Source organism: Heloderma suspectum, chromosome 11 (genome assembly GCF_057233095.1).
Source record: "Heloderma suspectum isolate Gila_16-S chromosome 11, 16-S_ref, whole genome shotgun sequence".
Lineage (NCBI taxonomy): Eukaryota > Metazoa > Chordata > Lepidosauria > Squamata > Helodermatidae > Heloderma > Heloderma suspectum.
Window position 1 is genome coordinate 13,470,579 of NC_139468.1, and position 27,806 is coordinate 13,498,384.

At 48.7% G+C, this 27,806-nt stretch overlaps 1 protein-coding gene across 5 annotated transcripts in view; it reads left to right on the top strand.

Moving 5' to 3' along the window:
* The window catches only part of CSK (C-terminal Src kinase), a 96,830-nt gene extending 81,278 nt beyond the window's left edge, over window positions 1–15,552 (top strand). For all 5 annotated transcript variants that reach the window (XM_084816904.1, XM_084816907.1, XM_084816906.1 and 2 more), the window contains exons 6-13: window positions 4,012–4,105; window positions 4,200–4,265; window positions 4,736–4,835; window positions 7,004–7,094; window positions 9,800–9,873; window positions 11,838–12,033; window positions 13,712–13,798; window positions 14,249–15,552. In XM_084816904.1, coding sequence (XP_084673030.1) covers window positions 4,012–4,105; window positions 4,200–4,265; window positions 4,736–4,835; window positions 7,004–7,094; window positions 9,800–9,873; window positions 11,838–12,033; window positions 13,712–13,798; window positions 14,249–14,431 — 891 coding nt within the window. In that variant the 3' untranslated portion in view covers window positions 14,432–15,552. The remainder of the gene's footprint in view (window positions 1–4,011; window positions 4,106–4,199; window positions 4,266–4,735; window positions 4,836–7,003; window positions 7,095–9,799; window positions 9,874–11,837; window positions 12,034–13,711; window positions 13,799–14,248) is intronic.
* The last annotated feature ends 12,254 nt before the right edge of the window (window positions 15,553–27,806 follow it).

A 27,806-nucleotide genomic window follows, 5' to 3' on the forward strand; every position in this document is an offset into this window, starting at 1 on the left:
TTCCGCCGAGCTGTAGCCCTCTGCCTCTGAGCTGTCGTCTTCAGCTTAGATCAGTGAGTGATACCCAGGCTGCAGCCTTTCTTGAAGCCCTTTTGAGAATCCCAGGTGTGGAGGAAATGGGAGCAGTTAATGACTGAGCAACCTAGACTGCATTTGTATGAAAAATCTGCCTTGCAAATCTTCCATTTGCTCATTTGTGTTTATGCTTGTGTGTTGTTTTCCCCTTCCTGTTAACTCCTGGTGTGTTGCACCCTGGCCTGGCAGCATTCCTAGCCTTGGTTCTCCTAGCAATCAAGTGCCTGTTGATTGAATTTCTATAGAAACTTTATATCACACCGTTATACCCCACCTTTTTAGTGCCTTTGCACCGCTCAGAGCAGCTCACAACACTGTAAAACCACAATACAATATAAAAAAGCACATGTTTAGTTAAAAGATGCAGTTAAAAACACACAGAGGCAGAGACTACAGATAAAGCAACCTTGAAACGAAACCAACAATTAGCAAGGCAGAAGCCTGCCAGGGTTCAAAATGTCTTCACCCAACAGCCAAAGACATCCAGAGAGTTGGGCCACCTGCATTTCACAGGACTGTGTATTCCGCAATATTGGGGCAGTCACTGAAAAGGCCCTGTCTCATCTCACCATCAGCCGTGTCCCTCCACCCTTGGTGGGACACAGAGATGGGCCTCTCCTTCTGGGAGAGGGCAGATTGGTATGGAAGGAGGTGATCCCTCTGGTATCCTGGACTTCCCCCCTGTTTTTATATCACCCATGTGCTAGCAGGACCAAAATGTTCACATGCCAGCTACGCCAAGGGAATGGTTGCTATTGCAGTGGGGTAGTGGTAAATTTGAAGTGCAGGCATTCGTCATGACAGTCCCCATAACCACACCCCCAACGAGAGTCCAAAAATGCAGGCAACTGTGTCAATGCATCTCTCTCTCTCTCTCTCCTAGTTCGTGTGTGTACACTATATATGCCATTTGTAAAGCTAATGGGTCTTAATTACCCATGCAAGACCACTGCGCCCCAAAGTACTTTGCATTGCAACATAGATGGTTCACAATAATATATTGTTCCTGAGAAAATGCATACCCCCCAAGCAACTGTGAGGATTGCAGCTAAGCTCAGAGGGAACAGGGAAACCTAAGGGGTGGTGATGGCAGATGATGTCATTGTCCCTCTGACTCCACAACACCACTCGTTGCCAGCATTCCCATCTCACCAGTCCTGGAAAAGTGGCTGTGGTTAGATCGGTTGCCAACTCAGCCACACACGCAGACACTTTAGCTTGCTTGCTTGCTTGCTTGCTGGCTGGCTGGCTGGCTGGCTGGCTTTCTCTCTCTCTCTCTCTCTCTCATGCATGCACGCATGTGCGCGCACATACATACATACACACACTGGGCTGCATGGTCACAGTCCGTGAAGCTCAGACATGCAAAGTGCTTCCTGTCTCTCTCATCGTTCAGCAGAAACAGGAAGAAGCTCTGAGCAATTCTGAAAATGCCTGCCTGCGAGGCAGATGTGTGGGGCTGGTTTCAGTGGGGCATGCATGTAATGTACAAGCTGGTGTGTATGTGGGGGCGGGGGCTGCTGAGAAGACTGGGGAGAGGTAGAGACGCAGGATGTGATAGATGGTTAGGGCCACTCCTCCTACATTGAGCAGCCTTCCCAACCCTGTGCCCTCCAGATGTTTTGGACTTCAACCCCAGCTACCTTGCCCAATAGTCAGGAATGCTGGGCATTGTAGTCTGAAATATCTGGAGGGCGCCAGATTGGGGAAAGCTGCCCTACTGCAGCTGAGCTTAAACCATCACATTTTCTTCTCCTGCCTCCATTCTTTTCTGTTTTCTCTCTTGTTGTCTACTTCTGGCTTGTAAGCCTCTTGGGGCAGGGACCTGTTGTTTGTGTTCTTTGTTCAGTGCCATGTGCCATGTGCATGGGTGGCACCAGATAAGTATTATTACTATTACGATGGTTAACACCAATCTAGTTTCAACAGGTTCACAGCTTCCCAGCCAGCTAGCTCTGCAAGCACCGATAAGTCTAGATTTTTCTCCAATACCCATCATCCCCATCCAGCTGGGAATGATGGGGGTTGCAGTCCAGCCCATCTGGAGAGCACCACGTTGGAAAAGCCTGAAACGGAGGCCGAGGGGAGGGGAAGCATCTGCCCCATGGGAACTGCTGCTTTCCTCCAGCATGACGGAGGAACTCCCCCCGGGGTAATACTGCGAAACCCCACAAGTGAGCCTCTTCGTGCTCTCTTGTGAAGCTGTTGGGAGCTGTGCTCAGCCCCCTGGCACCCCCTAGTGGGGAGATGGCACCATGGGAATCGGTCCTGGTGCGAGGCTTTTAGATGCATTTTCCATCCAATCTTTCTCTTACAAAAGCAGATGAGAAATCTTACTGGGAACAGGAACATCGAGAGCTGGCTCATAGAGGGCCAAGACTGCTGGGCTCACCTAGCTCCATGTTGTCTAACAGACTGGCAGAGGCTCCCTGAGGTTTCAGGCAGGGGTCTTTTTCCCAGGCCTATCTGGAGATGCTGTGGATTGAGCAAGGCACCTTGTTCAAGAAGCAGTAAAAAAAAGAAAGAAAAAGGCGTACTCTGGTTTATTCATTTATTTACAGGATTTTTACCCCACTTTTCAGCCCCCCCAAAAGGAACCCAGAGTGGCTTGTACAGATTAATAGTGAGGCAGCCCCTGTCCTCAGGCATACAATCTCAAAGACACAACACAAGGAAAAGGGACTGGGAGGGAGGAGGAAACATGCAAAACACAGGCACCCGTTCTTGGTTTCAGAGTTCTTATAGGTGTTCTTTCTGGCACGGAGGGGCGAAACAAGGTCCCTGCAGCTGTTCATTCATTCATTCATTCTATTTCTATACTGCCCCATAGCCGAAGCTCTCTGGGCAGTTCACAAAAAATAAAAACCATGAAAACACATTATGCAAAGTACAAAAAGGAAGCATTTACATAAAACCATATAATCAGTCAACACAGACAACATATATCTAGAAACAGTTTGCTAAACCATCAGCCAAAGATGACCTACTTTAAAACTCATTGTATGCTGCCAAATGCCTGAGAGAAGAGAGCAGTTTTAACCTGGCACCAAAAAGATGACAGTGTTGGCGCCAGGTGGGCCTCATCAGGGAGATAATTCCATAATTGAGGGGCCATCACCGAGAAGGCCCTCTCTCTTGTTGCCACCCTCCAAGCCTCCCTCGGAGGAGGCACCTGGAGGAGGGCCTTGGATGCTGAGAGTAGTATACGGGGCGGTTCATGCCAGGAGAGATGCTCCATCAGGTATTGTGGTCCTGAGCCATGTAAAGCTTTATAGGTCAAAACCAGTTCTTTCTCTAGCTGATGTGTGGGGCTCGGTTGGTCTTCTCTCTTGCTGTGATGTTTATCCTGAGAAGCAGAGGGTGCTCTGGCTGACGGATGAGGCCAGAATCTGCAGTCCGAGGGATCTTCGTTTTAAGATGGAGGACCCTTGTGTCACAGCAGCTGCCTTCATAGAAGGAGCCTTTTCTCTCGCACATCAGACGGGATGCCTCCTTTTAAAATGGCCCGTACCATTTGTCCTTGTTATATGCGCTTGTATTAAAAACAAATCTTCCAGCTGATTAATATGGGGCTTTTTTTTTTTAGTCGATCATTAGTTTATCAGATGCATCAATCTGATTGCTGAACTGAACATTGCAGCACTTAACAGTAACACGCTTGTCGGGTTGGATGTGGACTAAGGCTACAATCCTATACATGCTAAACGAGGAGGACCCAGTGGAACTTACTTCTGAGCAGGCCTCTGTAGGGTTGTGCTGCTTATTTGACCAGCTTTAGTCCCACTGGAATCTATGGGACTTCAGTTAGTCAGAACTAACTTGTCCCATGGATTTCAATGGGAATAAAGTGGGAATAAAGCCTGGCTCCAACCCCTAGGATATCCTTTCTGCCAGCATGGACATTTTAAAACAAGTTCTCACTCTCCTCCTTGGCAGCACTACACCTCCGATGCTGACGGTCTCTGCACACGCCTCATCAAGCCAAAGGTCATGGAGGGTACCGTCGCTGCTCAAGATGAGTTCTCACGCAGTGAGTCCCGTATAAGGATTGGTGAGGCTCTTTTGTTGGTTTGTGAATCGGCATTGACTTCATCCCCTTCCTCGTGTCTCTCACCTTCTTCCAGGCGGATGGTCCCTCAACATGAAAGACTTGAAGATGCTGCAGATCATTGGCAAAGGGGAGTTTGGAGGTGAGTTGGTCAGTGACGGCAAGTGACGGCACGGCCACATCTCTTTCCTTTTCACAGTGGGGGGAATTCAGACTCCCGAGTGTGGCTTTCTTGCTACCTGTTGCTGGCAAAGTTCTTCTGAGCCAGGCTTAGACAAGAACTTTGGGAGCTCATAAAAGCCCTCTGCAGATGAGAGGTGAGTTGAAATGCCCCTGAATCCGTCTGTGGCTCTGATCAAAATCCATGGAGCTCTAGTCCTTCTGCTAAGAGAACAGGACCAGTTGTTGTAAGCTGGGGACTCACGTTCTCTTCTCTCACTGGGCCAGAGGAACAGGGAAGAGAGAGGCTGTGTGGGTCGTCTACTTCCCCAGAGCCATTTGGCTGCTCCCTGTTGGAAACAGGGTGCCTGGTTAGCTGGACACTTGGTGCCCTGTGCTCTCATGTTGCTGTCCCTCCATCCCATCCTTCAGCCTGCCGTTCTCCTTCTGCAGATGTGACGCTGGGTGATTACCATGGGAACAAGGTTGCTGTGAAGTGCATTAAAAACGACGCCACTGCGCAAGCCTTCTTGGCCGAGGCTTCAGTGATGACGTGAGTGCCAGGCGGCAGCGCCTTGAAGAGGGGCGAAGAACCCAGGCTGCAGCTGGGTTGTGGGGAAGGTGTACGGGTGTAACTTTTTAAGGGGGTAAACCTGCCAGGATGAGCCTATGAAAGAACATGAAACAGTTGCTTGAGGAAGCTGGTTCCAGAGGTACGGATGCCATTGTCCTTGTCAGTTAAGAAAAGGTGGGGTCGGGCCATGTCGTTAACTGTAATTAAACCAGGGATGGGCACCATGTGGCCCATGGGTCACATGCCAGAACCCCTCCCTCTTGCCTCTGTTGTGGCAGGGGCGCTGCCTAGGTTTCCCCCCGCTAACGTTAGCAAGGAAATCCCTTCATTAGTCTCTGATCTCTGATGGGAGATCAGAGGTAAGCAAGGGGTCTCCTGCTAGCAAGACAAAACTTAGGAATTTATCTCAGAGATAAAGCCAGCAAGGGAAATCATTCATTCATTCATTCATTCATTCATTCATTCATTTATTTCACTCACTTCTATACCGGCTGATAGCCGAAGCTGTCTGGGAATTTAAACCACAAATACAGCATAAACCAATATAAAAACTACAGTATAAAAGTACAAACAGAAGAAAATTTAGCAGCAATGCAGAGATTTAAAATACAGATTTCAAACAGTGGAGCTCGAAGACTAAATTGCTAAAAAGCCTGGAAAAAGAAAAAGGTCTTTACCTGGTGCCAAAAGGAGTTCAACATAGGCGCCAGGCAAACCTCTCTAGGGAGCTCATTCCACAGCCTGGGTGCAACAGCAGAAAAGGTCCTCTTCCTGGTAGCCACCCGCCTCACTTCTTTTGGCAGGGGCTCCCAGAGAAGGAGCCCTGACGATGATCTTGAGTCCAGGCAGGTAGGTGTATATGGGATCCTTCAGGCAACCTGGCCCCAAGCCATTTAGGTCTTTAATGTTAACACCAGGACTTTGAATCAAGCCCAGAAATGGACTGGCAGCCAGTGCAACTGGAAGAGTACTGGCATAGTATGCTTTCCCTTTGTTTAACTCTAATGAGGGATTAAAGATAAGGAAAGTAATCCCCAGACGTGTGTGTGTGTGTGTGTGTGCGTGCGCGCATATGTGGCCCTCTGGCACTGCCCAATGTGCCCCTCAGGGTCAAAATGGTTGGGTATCCCTGTTCTGTAGGGATGCTGTAACAGCAGATTTTCTACATGGGCTGAGGTTTGGATTAGATGACCTTTGGATCCCTTCCACCTCTGTGATTCTATGAACTGCATCCCCAGAATCTGCACCCCCCCATTCACTGCACCCCCCCATTCACTCTTAATGAACCCTGATGGCCCCTCAATGTCCCTGTCCCCCAAAGTGTGTTTTTCCTCTCCTATCTCCCTGGCCCTTGACACAGATTTCCAGTTCAAAGCCCAAGCCCCGTCGCTCTGGTTACATCATGCAGGGTAGTTTAGTTTCCATCACTCATTCCAAAGCAGACTTCGAATATTTTGGAGTATATATTCAGATTTTATTTTGTTTGCGAGTCTGACAAGCTGCTTTTCCGTTCAGACTCCTGAAGCGGTATACAAAATCATTTAAAGTATCAATATCAAACCCTGTTTCTTTTATTTTTAAAAAAGCATGAAACAAAACAACCATAAAAATATCAAACCATCAAATTTAAACTGCGAACCATGCTAAATAACACCAAAGGATTAGTTCTCCCGAACTGCGGAAGAGCAGAATTGTTTTGACTTGATTCCCGAATGTCATTCAAGAGGAAGATGGATCAAGAAGTCATAGAAGAGCATTTTCAAAGCTCTGGGGCAGCGGCCAAAAAGCCTCTGCTTCTTTCCTGCCCAATCTGGCTTCCACATAAATTAGCACTTGAATCAGGGCCTCATGAGCTGATCACAGACTTGGAGGGAAGTTCATGGAGGAGAAAGCACTCCCTGAGATGCTCAGGAACCAAAAGGTTTGGAGCAGGGAGAACAGACTGAGTGTTGGACTCTCAAAGTCTTGTTGTGCAGAGATTATGTCTCCTTGGTTGCTTGTACCTTTTGTTGCCAGCTGGTGATACTCTTTATGGCAGTGCCCCTAGCCTTTCAGGGGTTGGGCCCTGGACTTGGGAGTGATACCGCCTGTGGCCTATGGGTGACCGACCTCTGATCCTTCTCCCTCCCCGCCCGATCTCATTGCAGACAGCTCCGGCACAGCAATCTCGTGCAAATGCTGGGCGTGATCGTGGAAGAGAAAGGCGGGCTCTACATCGTCACGGAATACATGGCAAAGGTAAGAGCTGCCAGGGCTCCTGTCACCGCCGGCCGGAGATGCTTCAAGGCTGCCCCATCCAAATGATTCTTGCCCCAGAAATAGAGCAGGCCAGATGAGATTTCTTAAGATCATGCCCGTGTGCTATCCTAGTCATGGCTGGGAGACTTAAACATGGCCTCTGATCTGATGCCCCTTCCCTTTTGAGGGGCCCTCTTTGATTCTCTATAAGCACCCAGTTCCTCTCCTTCATGCTCAGCCATGTCTCCTGCAAGCTCAGGATGAGCTCTGTCCTCTTCCGCCTCTCACCCGCCTCTGCTGTACATAGCGCCACAACCAGCAGACTCTCCCGAGAGTTCCTTAGCTTCTCACGAGACTTCCATAGGTGGGGCGGCATTGTCCCTGCCGCCATGGCAACGGGGGCTGCGGACCCGTCACTCACTCCTGGCCCCAGAGGCAGTGGTATAGTGGAACCAGGGCTCACAGGGACACAGCCCCGGCACTTTTTTATTAGCAGGGGCGCTGATGCTGTCTGCCACCCGCCTCAGAATTCCCTGTTCCCACTAAGCTTAGCTACAATCCTCAGAGTAGCAGGGGAGAAATTAATTTTACCAGTGACAAAGTGTTACCTTTTGTAATGCAAAGTATTTTGGGGCGGCTTGGTCTTGAATGGGCAATTAAGACCCATTCGCTTTACAAAAGGCCTGCTCCAGGTGGAGATGAAATAGCTAGAACGGGTTTGTCCATACGGTGATACGTATGGCAGCCTCCATTTCTGGACTCCCTTTTGGGGGCATTGCTATGGGGACTGTCATGACAAGCGCTTGCCCTTCAACATTTACCACTACGCTACTGCCCGAAGGAAGGCACAGCTCCTGAAAAGGGGTCGCGCAGCTATTCCTGCCCTACTGTGCATACTTTTTGTTTCTCTTTTTGTTGCTTTCGCGGGTGGATGGGGACGGTGTGGCAGCATCTGGATTGGCCCCATGTGGGCAGTAATGTGCAATTCCAGATGCTTAATTCTTGTTATCTTCCACCTGTCCTCCTAAAACAGCAGTAGTTTTACTTTGGCAGGAAAGCGTTTACTGCTGGCGTAAACTGCTTTTTGACAGTGTGTGTTGTAAATGCTCCCTGCTTCCTAGAGGAGAGTGGCACCCACAGCTGAGTGCCTTGAATAGCGTTCTCTTGAAGTTCTGCTCAGTGTGGTGTAGTGGCTAGAGTGTTGGACTGGGAGCCGGGAGATCCGGGTTCTAGTCCCCACTCAGCCATGGAAGCTCACTGGGTGACTCTGGGCCAGTCACAGACTCTCAGCCCAACCTACCTCACAGGGTTGTTGTGAGGATAAAAATGGAGAGGAAGATTACATATGCCGCCTTGGGTTCCTTAAGGAGGGAAAAAGGCAGGATATAAATGTAATAAATAAAATAAATTAATAAATAAATAGTGCTGCCCTGCCTTGAGCTGTAGATAAAGTTATCCAGTTTGGCTTCAGTTGACTTTTTTGTTTTTACCTAGAACAGCATCTAAAATTACCTCCTGCTTCATTAATATAAAGACTGCATAATTTCTCTCTGTGGTCCACCAGTAAACGGACTCTCCTGTGTGCTTCGCCGGGGGTGGGAAACACTTCTGAGAACAGGGGTATTTTATATTTTCAAAAATGGAGGAACCAACATTTCTTCCTTTCTTTGTCCCAGCAGCCCCTAGGGGCCAGTAGCAGATCCTTCCTGTAACTATCACATGACCTGTTAAAACCCAATTTGAATGTCTGCAGACCCCTCACTCCCCCACCCCCATTCCATCTAGGGACTCTGAACATGCACACATTGTGACTTCACCATCAAGTCCAGTTTTTTTCCCCTCCCCTATTCCTTCCTGCCCCCACCTGCTTTTTATAACATGTAGCCTGCTGAAGAGATCTGGAGATCTCGAAAGCTTGCACTTTTTTGGCGATCTTTTGGTTGGCCTAGGAAAGGTATTACACTAATATGAGTTTTGGTAGACAAGTGTGTCACAGTCATAGAATCATAGAATAGTAAGGTTGGAAGGGGCCTACAAGACCATCGAGTCCAACCCCCTGCTGTATGCAGGAATCCAAGTCAGGGCATCCCCGACAGATGGCTGTCCAGCCTCGTCTTGAATGCCTCCAGTGTGGGAGAGCCCACTGCCTCCCTAGGTAATTGGTTCCATTGTCGCACTGCTTTAACAGTCAGGAAGTTTTTCCTGATGTTCAGCCGGAATCTGGCGTCCTGTAACTGGAGCCCATTATTCCGTGTCCTGCATTCTGGGATGATCGAGACGAGATCCTGGCCTTCCTCTCAGTGGAAGTGATGGGTGAGACGGATTCGTTATTAGACTGGGTTTCTCGAGCTTTTTCGGAGAATCCTGGAGGTAGGGATGCGGGAAACAGGTCTCTCTGACAGAGCTCTGACAAACCAAACTTTGGGGAGATTGTGTCTAGCCCCTCCTGCCAACCTCCCTGATGCTTTTCGAACAACCTGAGCCTCGCAAAGGCACAGGAAAACTGGTGATGGCGTGAACTTGCTGATGAAACCAGGAAAGGCATCGCAGGTCTCTGTTTTTAATGGGCAACGACACACCTTACAGTGTTTCTACTGGGTAGTGAAATTCCAGACTGGGGGAGTTGTATTCCGAATTTGCCCCCGTCGTCATTAGTTGCAATATTAACTCTTCCTCCTCCCCACACCCCTTCTCTTTGTTTGCAGGGAAGCTTAGTCGATTACCTTCGCTCTCGAGGGAGGTCTGTGCTGGGCGGAGAATGCCTCCTAAAGTTCTCCTTGTAAGTATGGCACCCTGGCTGCTTCCTCATGGTCCCTGTGCAGTCCTACATACCGGTTCTATGCCTGCGTAAAGCAGCATTCAGCAACCCAAGTTGTGTGCATGTGTGAATCTGGCTGGCTCCAATGTTTCGTCCTTTTATTATTTATTTATTTGTTTATTGGTATTTATGTGTTTGATTTATATCCTGTCCTTCCTCGCAAAGAACCCAGGGCGGCCAACCTCCTATTAAAAACGCAATGCATAGACAGCAACAGCCATGGCTCTAAAGTTGCAAATATGGAATAAAATTCAACAAAACCATCAACACAATCAGTTAATCAAAAAACAAATAAGTGCATTTGCCTGTGCCCCCAGAGCCTGCAGAAAAAAATAGATCTTTAACTGGCCTCAAAGAGACAACAGCGTGGGGGACAGCCACATCTCTGCTGGAAGAGAGTTCCGGGGCCAGGGTGCCGCCACCAAAAAGGCCTTGCCGTGTGTGGTAGCCCCACAAGCCGCATTTCTCAAGGCCACTGCAATCAAAGTCTCCTTGGCTGTTCTTAAAGCCCAGGATGGGCAGGGTTCGGGAAGGTGGTCCCTCACGTACTGGGTCCTGAGCTGTTTAGAACTTTGTGCACTAGCAGTAACACCTTAAATTGGGCTCAGTAGCTCACTGGCAGCCTGTGCAGAGATTTCAGAACTGGTGTTACACTCACAGCTCACTGCCCCTGTCAACATATAGTCGGCTGCATTCTGGGTCATCTTCAAGGGAAGCCCTACACAGAAAGCATTGCAGTTGTCAAGGGCTCCTTGGAGGGCTCTCTCAGTCTAATCCAGTAGCCAAGTCCAGACACAGACCAAGGGGTTCTTTTCAAAGCTATATTCTTCTTTTATAACTTAACAACTCTACAGGTAGCAACTAGATCTGAGCAGCAGCATCCCTATGCCCTAAGTTGGAACAGTTGGTCCCCATTTGAAAGGCAATTACTGGCAGACCCCTGAACTTAAGGACTAGGGAGAGTCCCTCCCCTTTTCCCTTGGATCCTCTGAGCGCAGCCGTTGTTTGCGCGCCAACCGGGCACTGCGCCTCTTTTCCACGCCCTCCATCTGGCACCGCTCTCTGCGTCTGCGCCGCGCATCCACCCAGTCTGCTATCTGTGCTCGGTCACTCCCTGGACTGCTTTCTAATCTAGGAATGCTGGTGGGAGGAATCTCCGTCAGCTGTTGGTCCTGGGAAAGAGGAGCACACTCCTCTCCCAGGAGCGACTGCTCTTCCTCAGCATCAGAACTACTCTGGGATTCTATGGGCTCAGGGTCCACCCTGACAGCAGTAGTCCAGTTGGGAAGTTATCAGAACATGGATTACCATTGCCAGGTTATTGCACTTTTCAGATAGTAATGTTGGGTCTTTTTTGCAGAGTTCTCTAGCCCAGCTTCAATACATCGGCATACATTTTTTTAAAATTGCCAACAAAAGGCAACATCAGGTTCATCCATAACCATAGCAAATCTGCTTGGGGGTGGAGATGTGAGATGTCTTTTTATGGAAACATGCAACAACACACACACACACACGGCCCCCAAAGGTTTTGGATACTGGGTGACTTTAATGTGTCTTTTGTCACAATGAAACCTGAAATGATAATGCTTTATTTATTCTTTTACCATTTTTCATGTGTGTGGGAGGTAAAAATCCAGAGTGGTATACAGAAATGCCTAGTTCACAAACACGTAAGAACCCAACTCAGTGCACAATAGCAGAGCAACAAAATCAACCCACCAATCAAGTCAGAGGCCTGAGCCTCCCTTACGAAATGCAGCAGGGGGAGGGCATTCCAAAACATTGGAGCCACAATAAAAAAGTCCCTGTTCTACCATAAGATGGAATTCAGGGTGGCTCATATGGGATGTCTTCTGAGGTAGTGGAGCAACCACAAGCCCTTTTCCCTGAGCTGGCCCCCTGGCTTGTTCTCTCCCCCGCAGAGACGTCTGCGAAGCCATGGCATATCTGGAAGCCAACAACTTTGTTCATCGGGACTTGGCAGCGCGGAATGTGCTGGTCTCGGAGGACAACATTGCCAAAGTCAGTGATTTTGGGCTGACAAAAGAAGCCTCGTGCACCCAGGACACAGGCAAGCTACCAGTGAAATGGACGGCCCCAGAAGCACTTAGAGAAAAGGTGAGTGGCGAGATGGTGGCCATGGTGGACACGTGCATGACCTTTCTGTGGACACAGGCGGGCTGTGAGCACTCCTTCCATGGTCAAGTGGCTTCTTTCTGGTGTGATTGCCTGTTAGAGCGACTGATCCTGTGTGGGAATGAACTGTCTGATACTATAACCTCCCAAACTCCAATTGTTTCCCTAGTCCAGAGTTCAGGCTCCAGGTAGGGCTGAGATGTACTCCCCTCAACTCGATTCCGAAGCAGCTTGGGATTTATGAGCTTTCTCGGGGAACTCTTGGGAAAACTCTCATAAGCACATAAGAAGAGCCGTGCTGGATGAGACCAAGGGTCTATGTAGTCCTGTGTTCTGTTCATACAGTGGCCAGCCAGCTGCTGATGGGAAACCACTAGCAGGACAACAGCACCCTCCCACCCATGTTCCCCAGCAACTGGTGTTAACAGAGGCATACTACCTCTGATACTGGAGGTAGCATAGAGCCATCAGGACTAGTAGCCATTGATAGCCTTCTCCAGGAATTTTAAATCAATCCAAATGGATGGCCACCACTGCATCTTAGGGCCTCATCTTTTCTGAGACTTCTCTGCCAGCTTGTACTGTTCGCTTTTTGCCTTTGCTTTCACTTTTGTTATTGTCAAGAAAAATACCTTGCATTTTTTCAGTAAGTTTTCAGCTGCCCCTTAGAATTCGATTCCTTTGTTGGACACTAACTCTTGCCCAGGCAGCTGTGCAACCCTGCCCCCCCAAAGCTGATTTTTAAGGCTCCAGAGGTGTATGCAGTCCCTATGCAAGTGCGACAGGACACAGCTCAGAGATGCTCCCAAACCTTGGGAGCAATGGAACGGAGCTGTTTATCCATGAGCTTGTCTGACCCAGCTCAAAGAAGCTCCCTGACCGGAATCGGCTAAAGCTTAGGCAAACCCCCTTTATAACAGGGGTGCAGAACCTCTTTCAGCCTGAGCGCCAAATTCCATTTCAGAGAAGCCCTTGGGGGCCACATTCCAGTGGTGGGTGGGGCTAAACACAAAAGGGGCAGGGCTAAAAATAACAGCATATTTTAGCTCAAACCTCTTCCTGCTGGTAACTACGCCTTAAGAGAAGCATTTCAACCCTTCAGAATGGGGGAAAAGCTGCACAAAAGCCAGGAAACCATCCAACAATCAGGGGAAAGGGGGTGGGATCAGGGGAAGGGGGCATGGTTCTCTCCCTACCCCATGCGATTGGTAAGTGCCCCACCTCCAGCTTTAACTACACTTGCATAGGCTACGGAGAGAGCTCAGCTCGTAATATAGTGGGTAGGCTCGATTCATAATGCGGGGAATGATGCTCAACTCTTAATATGCTTGAGCATTAGAGGCTGGGAAAATTCATATGATGAATTTAGATGACATTGCTTCTTCGAAATGGAGATGATTCCCCGGAGTAGAAGAAACAGGGAGAGAGATAATGCAGAGACAACCATCAGAGCCACAAAGCGAAACGTCGTGAATCCTGGTGTCAATGTATATAAGGCTGGATGAACAATCAGTGTGGAATTTGATGACTTTGGGCAGAACTAAAGCCCAGTATCCTAGAAAGGAGACTAGAGGCCGGGCAAATTCCACGCTTATTGTTACATTTCTATCCTGCCTTTCTTTCCTCTTGATCACCGTCTCTTTTTTTAAAATCATGGCAGAATTTTTCCACCAAGTCAGACGTCTGGAGCTTTGGGATACTTCTCTGGGAAATCTACTCCTTCGGGCGAGTGCCTTATCCGAGAATTGTAAGTGAAAGCTGTGCAGCACTGCTGGGATTTGGATGTTGGGAGGACAAGGACACTGCCCGGGCCCTACTGCTTTTGCAGTCACCTACCCTGAGCAATCCTTGTGTTTCACTGCATATTATTTTTCAGAACAACTTCAGTGCCTGCCTGGTTGTATCTTTAGGGGGAAATGATGGGGAAAGCAATGGGCAGTGATGGCAGAGGTGGGCAGTGATGGCAGAGGTGGCTAATTGAGAAATCCAATGGGTCTGAGGGTAGCATGCTAGAAACAGTATTAAGGGACGTTTAATGGATGCATAAAGCCGAGCTGAAACGCCTCTCCCATTTCGCTGCTTTCCTCATGCACAGTGAAATGGCGAGGGAGCATTTTGGCTGATTTGGGGGGAGGTGTCTCTTGCTCTTCCATTTTTAAGGGCCTCGTGTCTTCCTCCCCCCCGCCGCCCTTTCCAGCCTCTAAAGGATGTAGTTCCTCGCGTTGAGAAGGGGTACAAGATGGACGCTCCTGACGGCTGTCCCCAGATTGTCTACGAGGTGATGAAAAAGTGCTGGACCTTGGACCCTACTCACCGGCCTTCTTTCCACCAATTACGGGAACAGCTAGAGCATATCAAAGCCAGCGAGCTCTACCTGTGAGGTAGACAGGAGGGGTGGGGCTTCCTTCAGACATGCCTCCTCCTCCCATCACTTCCTGTGATCACCTCCCGTGCACGTGTGTCAGGGGTAGGGCCGGGCAAGGGACCGAGCGAAGCGATTTTGTTCTTTGTTTTTTCAGGAATCAGAATTCCACCACTCGAGGGACTGTTCTTAGAGAAGCATATTGGACTGTGTGCATATCCCCCCACATGCCCCGGCTGGTGGGTGGGGTGTCTTGCTCCGCCTTCCTCCCCAAGGAAGGCTCTCTTGTACCTTTTTCAGCAGGGGTCATCTTGAAGATGCACGAGCAAGACAAAATGGTGGAAATATCACCCTCCTCCTCCTTAATTCCCTTACCCTGTAGAAATCCCAATTTGCTGGTGGGGAAAGCCTAACGATATTTTAATAGCATGTTCCTCACCTTCCCATACACGTTCCAATTCGACTTTCTTCCTCACAGAACTACCGCCTTCTTCCCCTTCCGCTCCCTTCCCCCTTTTAACTTCTCCCCGGAACCAGACCTGCGTGCCTCCAGTTCTCCCTGGGAGGAATAAGAAGGGCGTACAATGCCAAAAGAACTCAAAGAGGAAAGACGAGCAGGGAGGAAGTTTCAGTGGGAATGGGGAAATGGGGGGATTTTCCTGATGCTTTCAACTCCCACAACTGCTGGAAAATACCCAAATTACCAATCCAGTATCTTCTTCCCAACTCCCTATTTTGTTTTGTTTTTGTTATTTGACCGATTATTGTTCAGTTTTTGATTTTGGTTGGGTTTTTTTTAATTATTATTATTTCATACTGTACCAGAAATCAGCTGTTTTGCTGGGTTTTACTAAAGTTACAAATCTTATTTTTTAATGTAATGATAAAAAAGGTTTAAAAAAAAACACACACATGCGCTAAAAACATGGCAAACTCGCCCATCCCCCGACCAAATGAAGGCAGGACGAGTTTAAAACCGCGAAGCCGCCCAGGACGATTGTTGGATTGTTTTTGCTTAAAACAGTGTTTGCATGCTGTCTCCAGAGGCCTTTTCCAGTCTTGTCTAGTGCTTTATGCTCATATAATGCTGCCAACTGTGAGATTAAACTGTAATAAAAACCATTCCATATGAACACGTAACTTACTGTGTCCATTGTAATCTTTTCTCCTGGGTTGGTAGTACCAGGGAGTGTGTTTTCAGTAACTTGCTGGAACCCTGGTAGAAATTACAGGGACAAAATGCTAGGCCAGGGGTGGGCAACTTGTGACCCTCCAGATGTTTAAGCCTGCAACACCCCTCAGCCCTAGCTAGCATAGCCAATGGTGATGGATGATGGGAGTTGTAGGCCAAAATGTGGAGGGCTACAAGTTGCCCACCCATGTGCGAGATAATGTGACCTGGAGACCAAGCCCTACGAGGGAAAGCTGGAGACATCAGGTATGTTTAGCAATGCCGGCTTTAAGAGTAGGCATGGTCGGACACCTGCCAAGGGCCCACACTGCTGCAGGGCCCCACTGACAAGAGCCCCATGGACATGCTCCTTTTCACCACTGCAACCTGCTTGTTCATCTACCTCTCGTTCTGGCCCAGAGAACAGCAGTGGTGGGGAGGAGGAGCAGGAGATGTCATGGCCGACTTGCTCACCAACTCTCTGTCGAACAAGCAAGTGGTAGCAGTGATGAGAGAGCGCATGAGGCAGAACAGCAGTTACTGACAGAGAATCTTTCCCATCCCCTGCAATTTGGTCTTTTTTGAACAGGGGATTGAACCTGGGACTTCTGCATGCAAATCGGATGCTCTGTCCCCTGAGGTAGAGATGATTTACTGCAGGTTTATTAAGTCTGCCTTGAGAGCCACTTCCCCTTGCAGTAGACTTGGGATGGGCAAGGTGTGGCCCTCAAGATATTGTTGGACTATAACTACCATCTTCCTCACCTATGCTGGCTGGGGCTGATGGGAGTTGCAATCCAACAACTTCTGGAGCATCACATGTCCCCCATCCCTGAAGACAATACTGAGCTAGGCAGACTGGTGGTGTGACTTGGACTAAGGAGGTGGACAAGGTATAACATCAATAGAAGTAAAATTGGGTAAGGCTTAGAGGGCATGTGGATTCCCTCCATCAGCAAAATCCCATCATTAGGCCAGCCTTCACCAACCTGTTGTCCACCAGATGTTTTGGACTTCAGCTCCCATCATCCCCAGCCAGCATATGGCCAATGGTGAGTCATACTGGGAGTTGTAGTCCAAAACAACCGGAGGGCACCAGGTTGGGGAAAACTGAGGTCGATGACAGCAGGTTCATTTTTCCAATAAACCAACATTTCACCACTAGGTGGCTCTCTGCCCCCATCTTGCAGGAAATGCTACCATTTTGCTTCATGAGGGATCAAAGATGGTTCTTTATATTGTTTCCAGCAGCTCCTAGGAATCATAGAATAGTAGGGTTGGAAGGGGCCTACAAGGCCATCGAGTCCAACCCCCTGCTCAATGCAGGAATCCAAGTCAGAGCAGCCCTGACAAGTGGCTGTCCAGCCTTGTCTCGAATGCCTCCAGTGTGGGAGAGCCCACCACCTCCCCAGGTAATTGGTTCCATTGTCGTATTGCTCTAACAGGACATTTTTCCTGATGTTCAGCCGGAATCTGGCTTCCTGTCACTTGAGCCCATGATTCCATGTCCTGCACTCTGGGATGATCGAGAAGAGAGCCTGGCCTTCCTCTCTGGGACAACCTTTCAAGGACTTGAAGAGCGCTATCCTATCTCCCCTCAATCTTCTCTTCTCAAGGCTGAACATGCCCAGTTCTTTCAGTCTCTCTTCATAGGGCTTTGTTTCCAGTCCCCTGATCATCCTTGTTGCCCTCCTCTGTACCCTCTCCAGTTTGTCTGCATCCTTCTTAAAATGTGGTGCCCAGAACTGGACACAGTACTCCAGATGAGGCCTCACCAGTGCTGAGTAGGGAGGAACTAGTGCTTCCCGGGATTTGGAAGCTATGCTTCTATTAATGCAGCCCAAAATAGCATTTGCCTTTTTTGCAGGAATGATGGAGTGATGCAAGATGTGTCTCCTCCATTCTTGCCTCCCCCACCCCCTTCCTCCTTGGGTCTGTTGCAGGAGGTCTAACATAATTTTTTCAACATTGGCCCAAATGCACAGTGCATTGGTACAATGATGCAGTGCATTGGCTCTCCTGTGAGTTTGCTAGCAAGTTGCTCTGAAGGAAGCCATACCCTCTCTACGTATGCTTTACGTTTCACAGCAGGCAACAACCTTAAAGCTCTGCCTCAAGAATGACTGTGAAAATTCATCAGATAGTGTATTGGCTCTAATTCTTGCATCAGAGAGGTCGCAAAACAGACCCAGGACCATCCCATAGACTACCCTGGGCCATTTGCCCAATTAAAAAGTTTATTTATTTATTTGCAATACTTATACACTGCTCCACATCACAAGTTTTTGGAGCGCAGTTCATCTGTGCTAGCGACTAATCCCTGGAGGTGCTGGCAGACTGATCGCCCTATTGGACAATCCTGCCACCGCTACCACCACCACTCCCCAGGGAAGCTGCGTGGGTTTTGAGGGATTTGGCCAAATCTTGAAAAATGGTTCACAGATAAGCTCATCGTGGAAACAATGCTAGGACCACCACTCTGGTCTAGTAATCCTGGAGGGACCAGTCCGTCTCATCCTGGGGGAAGTTATTTGTGGTTCCTTTGAGAGTGTGACCCCACTGCTATCATGGCGGATTGTGAAACGTAAACTGACACAGTTTACACAGGATGGAGAAACTGCAGAGGGATCCAATCCAATAAGGTTGCCAACTCTTGAAGTAGAAATAAAAATGTGGGTGCCTAAGCAAGGCTTGGGGACGTAGCACTTTCGACTGGAGCAGAGTCCGAAGGTGGAAAAATGGGGTTGTGGTTGATAGATCCGCAAAGTGAACTTAGTGCAAAGGCTGTCGGCTGAAGTCTAAAGGTGCATGGCTAAAGAGGGGGCCAACTGCAGGGGAAGATAACAACCCTGTAAGGCAGGGGTGTTGAACTTGCTTCAGTCTGAGGGCAGGATTCTGTGTTGGAGGCACTTTGGGGGGCTACATTCCAGGAACTCTCCCAAGTTCAACACCCAGCATCTCCAGATAGGGCTGGGAAAGACTCCTGAATGAAACCCCAGAGAGCTGCTGCCTCTCAGTGTAAACTACCCTTCCCCAACCTGGTGCCCTCTAGATCAGAAGCAGGCAGAAAGTAGATCTCCAGATGCTTAGGATATCAGCATTCCTGACCACTGGCGATGCTGACAGGGGTATCTTGGAAACTGAAGTCCAAACCATCTGGAGATCTACCTTCTGACCACCCTGCTCTAGATGTTTTAGATGACAATTCCCATCATCTCATGCCAAATGATCAGGGATGATGGGGCTCATAGTCCAACACATGTAGGGCACCCATTTGGGGAAGACTGGTGTGTAGACAATGCAATAGCCTGTTTGTCTTAGTATCAGGAAGCTTCCATAGCTCCATGGTGGAGCACAGGCTTTGCATACGGAAGGTCCCAGGTTCAGTCCCTGCTGTCTCCAGTTAAAAAGGACCAGGTGATGTGAAAAAGCTCTAAGCCTCTGCTTGAGATCCCAGAGGGCCACAGCCAATCAGAGTAGGCAGTGGGTAGTAGCCTGTTAGTCCTACTTAGAGTAGACCCATTGAAATGAATTGGAGATGTTAGTCATGACTAAGTAACTACCATTCAGTCCAGTGGGTCTACTCTAAGTAGGACTAACATTGGATACTACCCAGTTCCGAGCTAGATGGACGGATGGCATGACTAGGTCTAAGGCAACTACTTGGCTCTCTTCCCATGTGTATCTCTTGCCAACTGAGGTTATTCTTCATGCATCTGACAAGGCAAGCTCTAGTCCAGGGGTGCAGAACTTCAGGCTTGTGGGCCAAACCTGGCCCTCTGGGGTTCCCCAGATGGCCACGCCCCGTCCTTTAGCTCCACCTCTTTCCTTGGCCACCAATTGATTGGTTGTTTCCCATCTTTTGTGCAGTCCCTCCCCCCCTTCTGAAAGGTTGCAGTGCCTCCCCTGAGGCTTAGTTGCTGGCAGGAAGAGCTTTAAGCTAAAACACGCTGGTATGTTTGTATTTTTGGCCCCATCCCTTGTGCTTTTGGCCCTGCCCACTACTGGAATGCAGCACCCGAGGGCTTCCCCGGAAATGGAATTTGGACCTCGGGCTGAAAGAGGTTCAACACCTCTGCTCTAGTCCAGGAATACTTTTGCTACAACAGAAGTGCTGGTCTTGAAGGTGTTGCAAAACTTCTTTTTGGTGCTGCAACAACAGACCTACGCGGCTGCCTCTCTGGGATGTGTCATGCTTCCAAGCGGGACCCTAGCAGACATGGGCCATCTTGGGAATTAGCTTCTAGGAAGGGGGAGGGAGAGATGTGTTGCTTCTAGTCCCCTGGCAAGAAAAATCAATGCCAGAACACATTCCCAGTGCCCAGAGTAGCTTTGCACTGCTGGATAAAGCTGGCTGAACACTCTCCCTGGTGGCTATGAAGCGGATGGGCCTCCAGCAGAGAGCCAGCCATGAAATCAGGGGCAGTGTAAGCTGTGGGCCAAAGGGGCTTCAGCCCTGAAACTATTTACCAGTGCCCCGGATCTTTTACCCAGAGCCCTAAGTGTCCATTTTTGCTAAAGAAAGATTTTTTCCCCTCATGTTAATTGCCATGCAAGAGGCAGTTTTCAAGGGGGATCACAGCCAGGGAGGGAAGGATTAAACCTCGCCTCCCCCATATGCTGCAACACCCCTGGAAAAATCCTGTTGAAAAAAAAAACTTCCATTGATGTCAATGGAAGCTCCCCCCCCAAGCTTAATTGCATTGGGGGGGGGGAGCTGAATGGGCTTATAAAAAAACAACAACAGTGTACCAGCCACTCTTTTTTGCATATTTTTTCACTCTTGTTCACAAATTAATTGTAACTAAAGAAATACTAGTGATTCAGGATGACCACCCCAGGTGGTGGGGTGCAAATTAATTAAACAGTTTATTTTATTTGGTGTGATTTGGGTTGGAAATTAATTGGCTGGCTTTGCCTTCTGTGAAATGTAAATAAATCCTAGTAATTATTTCTAACTTTGCATAGAAAGATATAAGTTAGCATATGTAAATTTTATGCAGATTGATGTTCTATAGGCCTGGTCCCCAAATCTTTTGAGTTCTTAGGAACAAACACCCCTAAATGGAATCATAAGCATGGTTGAGCAGCCTCTGCATTCTCACCCATGCATTCAGTCTACTGCTGGTCAGACCAGGGTAAGATGGCAAAAGCCGTCACCTCAAATGCCCTCTCTGTTGCGTCTTGAAGAAGCTGAGGCCTGGGTAAGGTTGCCAGGCTTAAGACTTTGGTCTCAGCTCTCAGGTTCTGGGATTCATTCTCAGGGCATCTAGTTTTAAATCTTGGGAGGCCGTCAACAAGGGTGCTTCCAGACAGACAGCTCCTAGCACTAGGGATGCTGGAGAAATTCAAGGTGGACTAAAATGAGCTCGGATCTGTAAGAATCTGACCTGCAGAATCTGCTGGGGACTGATGCCCTCAGACCACATGGAGTCCGTGGGCTTTCAGATCTTTTTTTTTTTTTTTACTTTCCTGAAATTTATGCATATTTATTCATAGGAAAATCATAGAATCATAGAATAGTAGGGTTGGAAGGGGTCTATGAGACCATTGAGTCCAACCCCCTGCTCAATGCAGGAATCCAAGTCAAAGTGTGTTACTCTGCACGCTGTGGATACAGTTAGTGAGCAAGAGGCGGCCTGTGGCAAACCGGTTTTGTGGGATCGGTTCCAGCTTCTTCCTCCTGATGAAGTGGACAAGGTGCTTTCATCGGTACGGCCGACCACCTGCTTACTTGATCCTTGCCCATCTTGGCTCATTATGAGCTGCAGAGAGAGACTGGGTGAGGGGATCAAGGTGGTGGTGAACGCCTCCCTTGAGGAGGGAGTGATGCCATCAGCCCTCAAGGAGGCAGTGATAAGACCGCTCTTAAAGAAGCCCTCCTTGGATCCTCAAGTTTTGAACAACTTTCACCCAGTCTCAAATCTGCCATTTTGGGGCAAGGTGATTGAGCGGGTGGTGGCGGTGCAGTTGAAGGCACACTTGGAAGAAACTGATTATCTAGACCCATTTCAGTCGGGCTTCAGGCCTGGGCATGGGACAGAAACGGCCTTGGTTGCCTTGGTAGATGATATGAGGAGGGCTCTGGATAGGGGTGAATGCTCCTTCCTTGTTCTCCTCGACCTCTCAGCGGCTTTTGATACCGTTGACCACGGTATCCTCCTGGACCACCTGGAGGGGTCGGGCATTGGGGACACCGTATTGCGGTGGTTCCGGTCCTTCCTCTCCGGCAGGTACCAGAGGGTAGCACTGGGAGAGGAGGTTTCGGACCCGTGGCCACTTACTTGTGGGGTGCCACAGGGTTCCATCCTCTCCCCGATGCTATTTAACATCTATGTGAAGCCACTGGGGGCTATCATCAGGAGGTTTGGGGTGCAGTGTCATCAATATGTGGATGACACGCAGCTCTACCTCTCGTTTAAATCTTCACCAAGGTTGGCCGTAGAATCCCTGTCCAAATGTCTGGAGACGGTGAGTGGCTGGATGGGGAGGAATAGGCTGAAGCTGAACCCTGACAAGACCGAGGTACTTTTGGTGGGAGACAAGAGGAGGCTGGGGGATGTTGACCTGGTGTTGAATGGGGTACGGCTACCGGTGAAAGACCAGGTCTGCAGCCTGGGGGTCATTTTGGACTCCCAGCTGTCCATGGAGCCTCAGGTGTCAGCTGTGAGCCAGACAGCGCTGTATCAACTCCATCTGATACGGTGGCTGCGCCCCTTCCTTCCCGACCATCTGCTCCCATCGGTAGTACATGCCCTGGTCTCCTCTCGTTTAGACTACTGTAATGCACTCTACGTGGGGTTAGCCTTGAAGACGGTTCGGAAACTGCAGCTGGTACAGAACGCGGCGGCTCGCCTGATTAAAGGCAGCCGCCGGCGAGATCACATCACTCCAGTGCTGAAGGAGTTGCACTGGTTACCAGTTGTTTTCCGGGCCAAATTCAAGGTGTTGGTTTTTACCTTTAAAACCCTATATGGTTCCAGCCCAGCCTATCTTAAGGAGCGCCTCCAGCAGCACCAGACAGGCCGCTTAACAAGATCAGCCTCGGATGGCCTTCTCTCTGTCCCATCAGCCAGGACAGCTAGACTGGTGGGGACGAGGGAGAGGGCCTTCTCTGTGGTGGCCCCCACTCTGTGGAACTCCCTCCCTAGGGAACTCCGTCATGCCCCCTCTTTAATGAGCTTCCGTCATGCATTAAAAACGTGGCTGTTCAGGCAGGCATTTGGGGTGGGTTAGGGTATTTTAGAAAATGTTTTTATTGTAGAATTTTATTGTTTTAAACTGTTTTTATTGTATGTTGTACATCGCCCAGAGTGGCTGGGTGACCAGCCAGATGGGCGATTAATAAATTTAAAAATAAATAAATAAATAAAAAGCATCCCTGACAGATGGCTGTCCAGCCTCGTCTTGAATGCCTCCAGTGTGGGAGAGCCCACCAACTCCCCAGGTAATTGGTTCCATTGTCGTATTGCTCTAACAGGATGTTTTTCCTGATGTTCAGCCGGAATCTGGCTTCCTGTCACTTGAGCCCATGATTCCGTGTCCTGCGCTCTGGGATGATTGAGAAGAGATCCTGGCCTTCCTCTCGGTGACAGCCTTTCAAGTACTTGAAGAGCACTATCCTATCTCCCCTCAATCTTCTCAAGGCTAAACATGCCCAGTTCTTTCAGTCTCTCCTCATAGGGTTTTGTTTCCAGTCCCCTGATCATCTTCATTCCCCTCCTCTGAAGCCTCTCCGATTTGTCTGCGTCCTTCTTAAAGTGTGGTGCCCAGAACTGGACACAGTACTCAAGATGAGGCCTAACCAGTGCAGAATATGCAAGTTTCTGCTGAGACTGGTAAATATATGAGGGGGGAAGTTGAATGGAATGGGGGACGATAACACGAAACTTTACGAACTAAGGTAAATTATGTAAATTGTTGCAAACCCTCTTACGGAAATATTTTCATATTTTTCCGCATAACAACCGCCCCCCCCCCCCGAATCTGTCTGTGAGCAGATGACAGAGCAAAAGGCACCTGACACCCGGCCAAACACAGACGGAGTGGATTTTACACCATCCGCCCATCCATCCCTACTTAGCGCTAGCCATCCAAAGGTGCTGTGCAGCTATTCCATCTAAGGATATCAGAGGAATCCACAATAGATTCAAATGGGTTCTGATTTCTATGAATATGACCTGTGGCTTCTGCAGCAGAGCAACTTCTCCTGAGTCATGCAGTTTCCACAGACTTGAGGATTGCTAGGAACTTGGGGCTGATAGGAACATCGGAAGCTGCCTCAGACTGATCAGACCCTCAGTCCATCTAGCCCAATATTGTCGACACTGACCGGCAGCAATGGCTCTCCAGGGATTCGGGCAGAAGTTTTCCTACCCTACCTGGAGATAAAGGGGATCGAACCTGGGACTTTCTGCATGCAGTGTAGGTGTGCTACCACTAAGCTACGGCCTTCCTGCCCCCCTGATCATTGTTGGAGCCCAGTGAGATCTGGAGGGCAATAAACTGCCCAGCCCTGAAAAGTTTCTGAATACTTCTCAGAGGTTGCTGCATGTAGAGAGGATTGCAGTAGCCCAACCCTGATGTTACTAAAGCATGAATTTCAGTGGCCAGTGTATTCCCACCCCAGTTGGCAGAGCTGGAAAAGCATCAGGATGACGACTTTGCAAAATGGTAACTCAGGCTCAGGGCGGTCTTTATTCTTCTCTCATGTGTGCAGTCTTGACAACTGAAGATTCGCTCTCTTCCACTGTGGGTTCCTCTGCCTGCCAGCACACTTTAATGTGGCTAAGATAAACCCAGTAACAGTAACTGTGCAGAAATATTGAACAAATGCCTGTTGTTCTATAGGGCTGAAGGAGCAACCTATCACATACATCCACAGTATTTCAATCAATACAAGTCATCTAAGGCCTGTTAAAATCAATATTTAAATAGAATGTGCTGCATTCCAAGTCCTCTTCTAACCATCAGATCCAGACCTTGATGACCTTGAACATCCATAAACCACTATGCTAAAAATGACCATCCATATTTTACTAGCAGAACATATTCTGTATTTCCCTACACAATATACACAAAAAAAGTCTCCTTTGGAAGTGTGATCATTTTTGTGCGAGAAGAGGGTGTTGAACTTTTAGAAGCGGGCCTGGCCTTGTATATGGCAGCTTCCCACCCTATATTCATCAATGTGCATAGTGTTTTACAGAGTACAAAAGGATAGATCCCTGCCCCAAGGAGATTACAATCTACGATTAAAAAAGCACTGGGGAATCTACAGGGGAAGGTGAGGGAAGTGAAGGCAGGGATAAAAAGGGGGAATGTGTGAGTTTCATGTGTGAAATAACTCTACGAATGCAATCCTCAACATCAGGGATGTTGAACCTCCAGCTGTGGGACCAAACTGCCCACTTGCGGTCTCAATCCGGCCCTCTGGAGTTCCCAGTTGGCCATGCCCCTTTCCCCCAACTGCCAATCGTTTGGTGGTTCCTGGTATTTGCGGTCCCCTCTTCCCATTCCAAAAGGATATATGTCTCTCCTAAGCATTAATTACTGGCAGTGAGAGGTGTAAGCTAAAATAGGGTGGTATTTCTGGTAATTCTGGCCTGCCTCCTTTTGCCTTTGGCCATGCCCACTGCTGCATTGTGGCCCCCAAGAGCTTTTCCAAAATTTAATTTGGCCCTCAGGCTGAAAGAGGGTGAATTAATTGATTGATTGATTGATGTCATTAATTCCATTTCTGTACCACCCAGTAGCCAAAGCTGTCTGGGCCATTCACAACAATTAACCCCAGGTTCAACACCCCTGCTTTACATGGATACTCAGTAAGTCACACTGCATTCAATGGGGCTTGCTCCCAAGTCAGTGCATATAGGGTTGCAGCGTAAATATTTGAAGGAATGCTTACTCTGTGTGAGCACAGACAGAGACACAAAATGGCATATGGGGAGGACAGACGTGTGGGGGCCACCAAATGTGGTTTAGCATGGAGCACCTTCCCCCAAGCATACTTTGATCCAGCTCTGCAAGAGAGTGTCTCTCACATATGGCATGCAAGGATTAAAATAGTTCCATTTTCACCGGAGAGAATTATGCAGTGTTAAACAAATATTCGGTGACCTAAAGCTCTTCGTTTTTGCATTTCCTGCTTTGGCAGCAACTCCAGGATCTAAGCCGTCGGAGAGCAGGAAAATCAGACTGTTTTTAGGGAGGTGGTATAGAGAAAACTCCCTGGAAAAGACCCTGATGCTGGGAAAGACTGAAGGCAAAAGGAGAAGGGGACGGCAGAGGATGAGATGGCTAGATAGCATCACCGATGCAATGAATATGAACTTGAGCACGCTCCGGGAGAGAGCGCAGGACAGGAAGGCCTGGCGTGCTATGGTCCATGGGGTCACGAAGAGTCGGACACGACTGAACGACTGAACAACAACAACAATATACAGGGGCAAAGGGTTCCTCTGGCTATGGTCGAGTGTGTGGAGCTGGCCGGGTGTTGTCGCAGGCAAAGTTTAAATTGGTTTGTGCCATTGGAGGCTGGTGGCTGTGATTTCAGTGGGGCTGTACATCCATTTTGGGTTTCAGTCAGAACCAGCCAGAACTCTAAAGGAGCTATCCAAGGTTCTAAGCCTATTTTAGGGTGAAGTTCAGCACTTTGGATAGCTGCTTTAGAGTTCCCTCTGGTTCTGACTGAAACCGGGAATGGATTCACAGCCCAGCCAAAATCGGCACCGCCAGCCTCCTCTGGTTTGTGCCTGTGTCATTCTAGAATTGTAATTGTAAGACCAGAGGCTGGGATGTACATTTGGGCTGCAATCCCTGTGTACGCGCACTATTGAACACAGTGAGATGTACCCCTGAGTAAATATTCATAGGATTGCACTGTTAGGTTCTCTTCTGTGTTCAACTTCTGTGTCCCACATCAGCAGCCATTGTGCATGGCATGCAGAAGGTGCACAAGGAACTCCAATGTGCCTTTCAGACTCTCACAAAATGATCAGGCCAGCAAACTAGAAGCAATGCACAAAACTCCAGTTGAAAACTGCCAGAGAATGTCAGGGCCGGCCCTTCCATTAGGGAGAGTGAAGTAGCCACCCCAGGCAGCAAATTTTGGCCATTTCTCTCTGTTGGAGGACAGAGCTGTACACATCTCATTCATTCATTCATTCATTCATTCATTCATTCATTCATTCAATTTCTATACTGCCCCATAACCAAAGTTCTCTGGGAGTTTCACAATTTTTTTTAAAAAATATGAACATTAAAATACATTATATAAAGTATAAAATCATTCATGTACTGACATAAAACAAATAGCACACACAACACCAACATATATCTAAAACAATTTAAAACAATCAGCCAGAGACCATCAAAGAGACTCCTTATATGCTGCCAAGATGCCTGAGAGAAGAGTTTCACCTCTGCCATGTTTCAAGTTCCATATCATCTTCCCTGTACCCTTAAGCTAGCCTGCTGCCCTCGAGCACAATAGAGGACCCTGTCTCATTACAAGTCTTGAAGTAAGACTCAACCACCAATCCAGTTGGCTTCTGTACATGGAATGAGAGAGCACCATCTTTTTCCATGGCTTCATGTGCTGAACTGTCCCTGCAGAACGTGCATCATTTGTATGTGTGCAGAGCTTGGTCACAAAGCAAGATGGTTGTGTGTGAACACTTCACTCTAAACCACAGCTGAGGGGAGCAATCCTATGGCCCCTAGACAGCAACTGTGGAGCCATAGGATACTTTGGATTCCCAGATCCAAGATCGGAGGCAGCGCTCCGACCTTGGAGGAGGGAATCTGTGCTCTGCCCCCTCCCTTTCACAACTGGTGCAGAAAGAACTGCACCGGCTACCTCTCCGAAATCAGGAACTCAATCTTGGAGAGGGGGTAAAGGGGGCGATCTGGTGGGCAGGGAGGGGAGGAGACTGGAGAAGCCAGGATACGAGCTATCCTTGAGGTCTCTCCTGCCTCCTTCCCTCTTCCTCTGAAGCGAGGTAGCTAGATGGGCAAAATAGCCCATCTAGCGGAAAATGCTGGGTGTGAGGACAGGGAGACAAAGATCACCTCCATCACTCTTCCCACTCTGCACTGGATGCTAGTCAGCCTCCGAGCCCTCCAGATGTGTTGCACTGGCCAATGGTCAGGAATCCTGGGAGTCATAGTCCAAACCATCTGGAGGGCACCAAGTTGGGGAAGGCTGAGAAAAGTACAGGA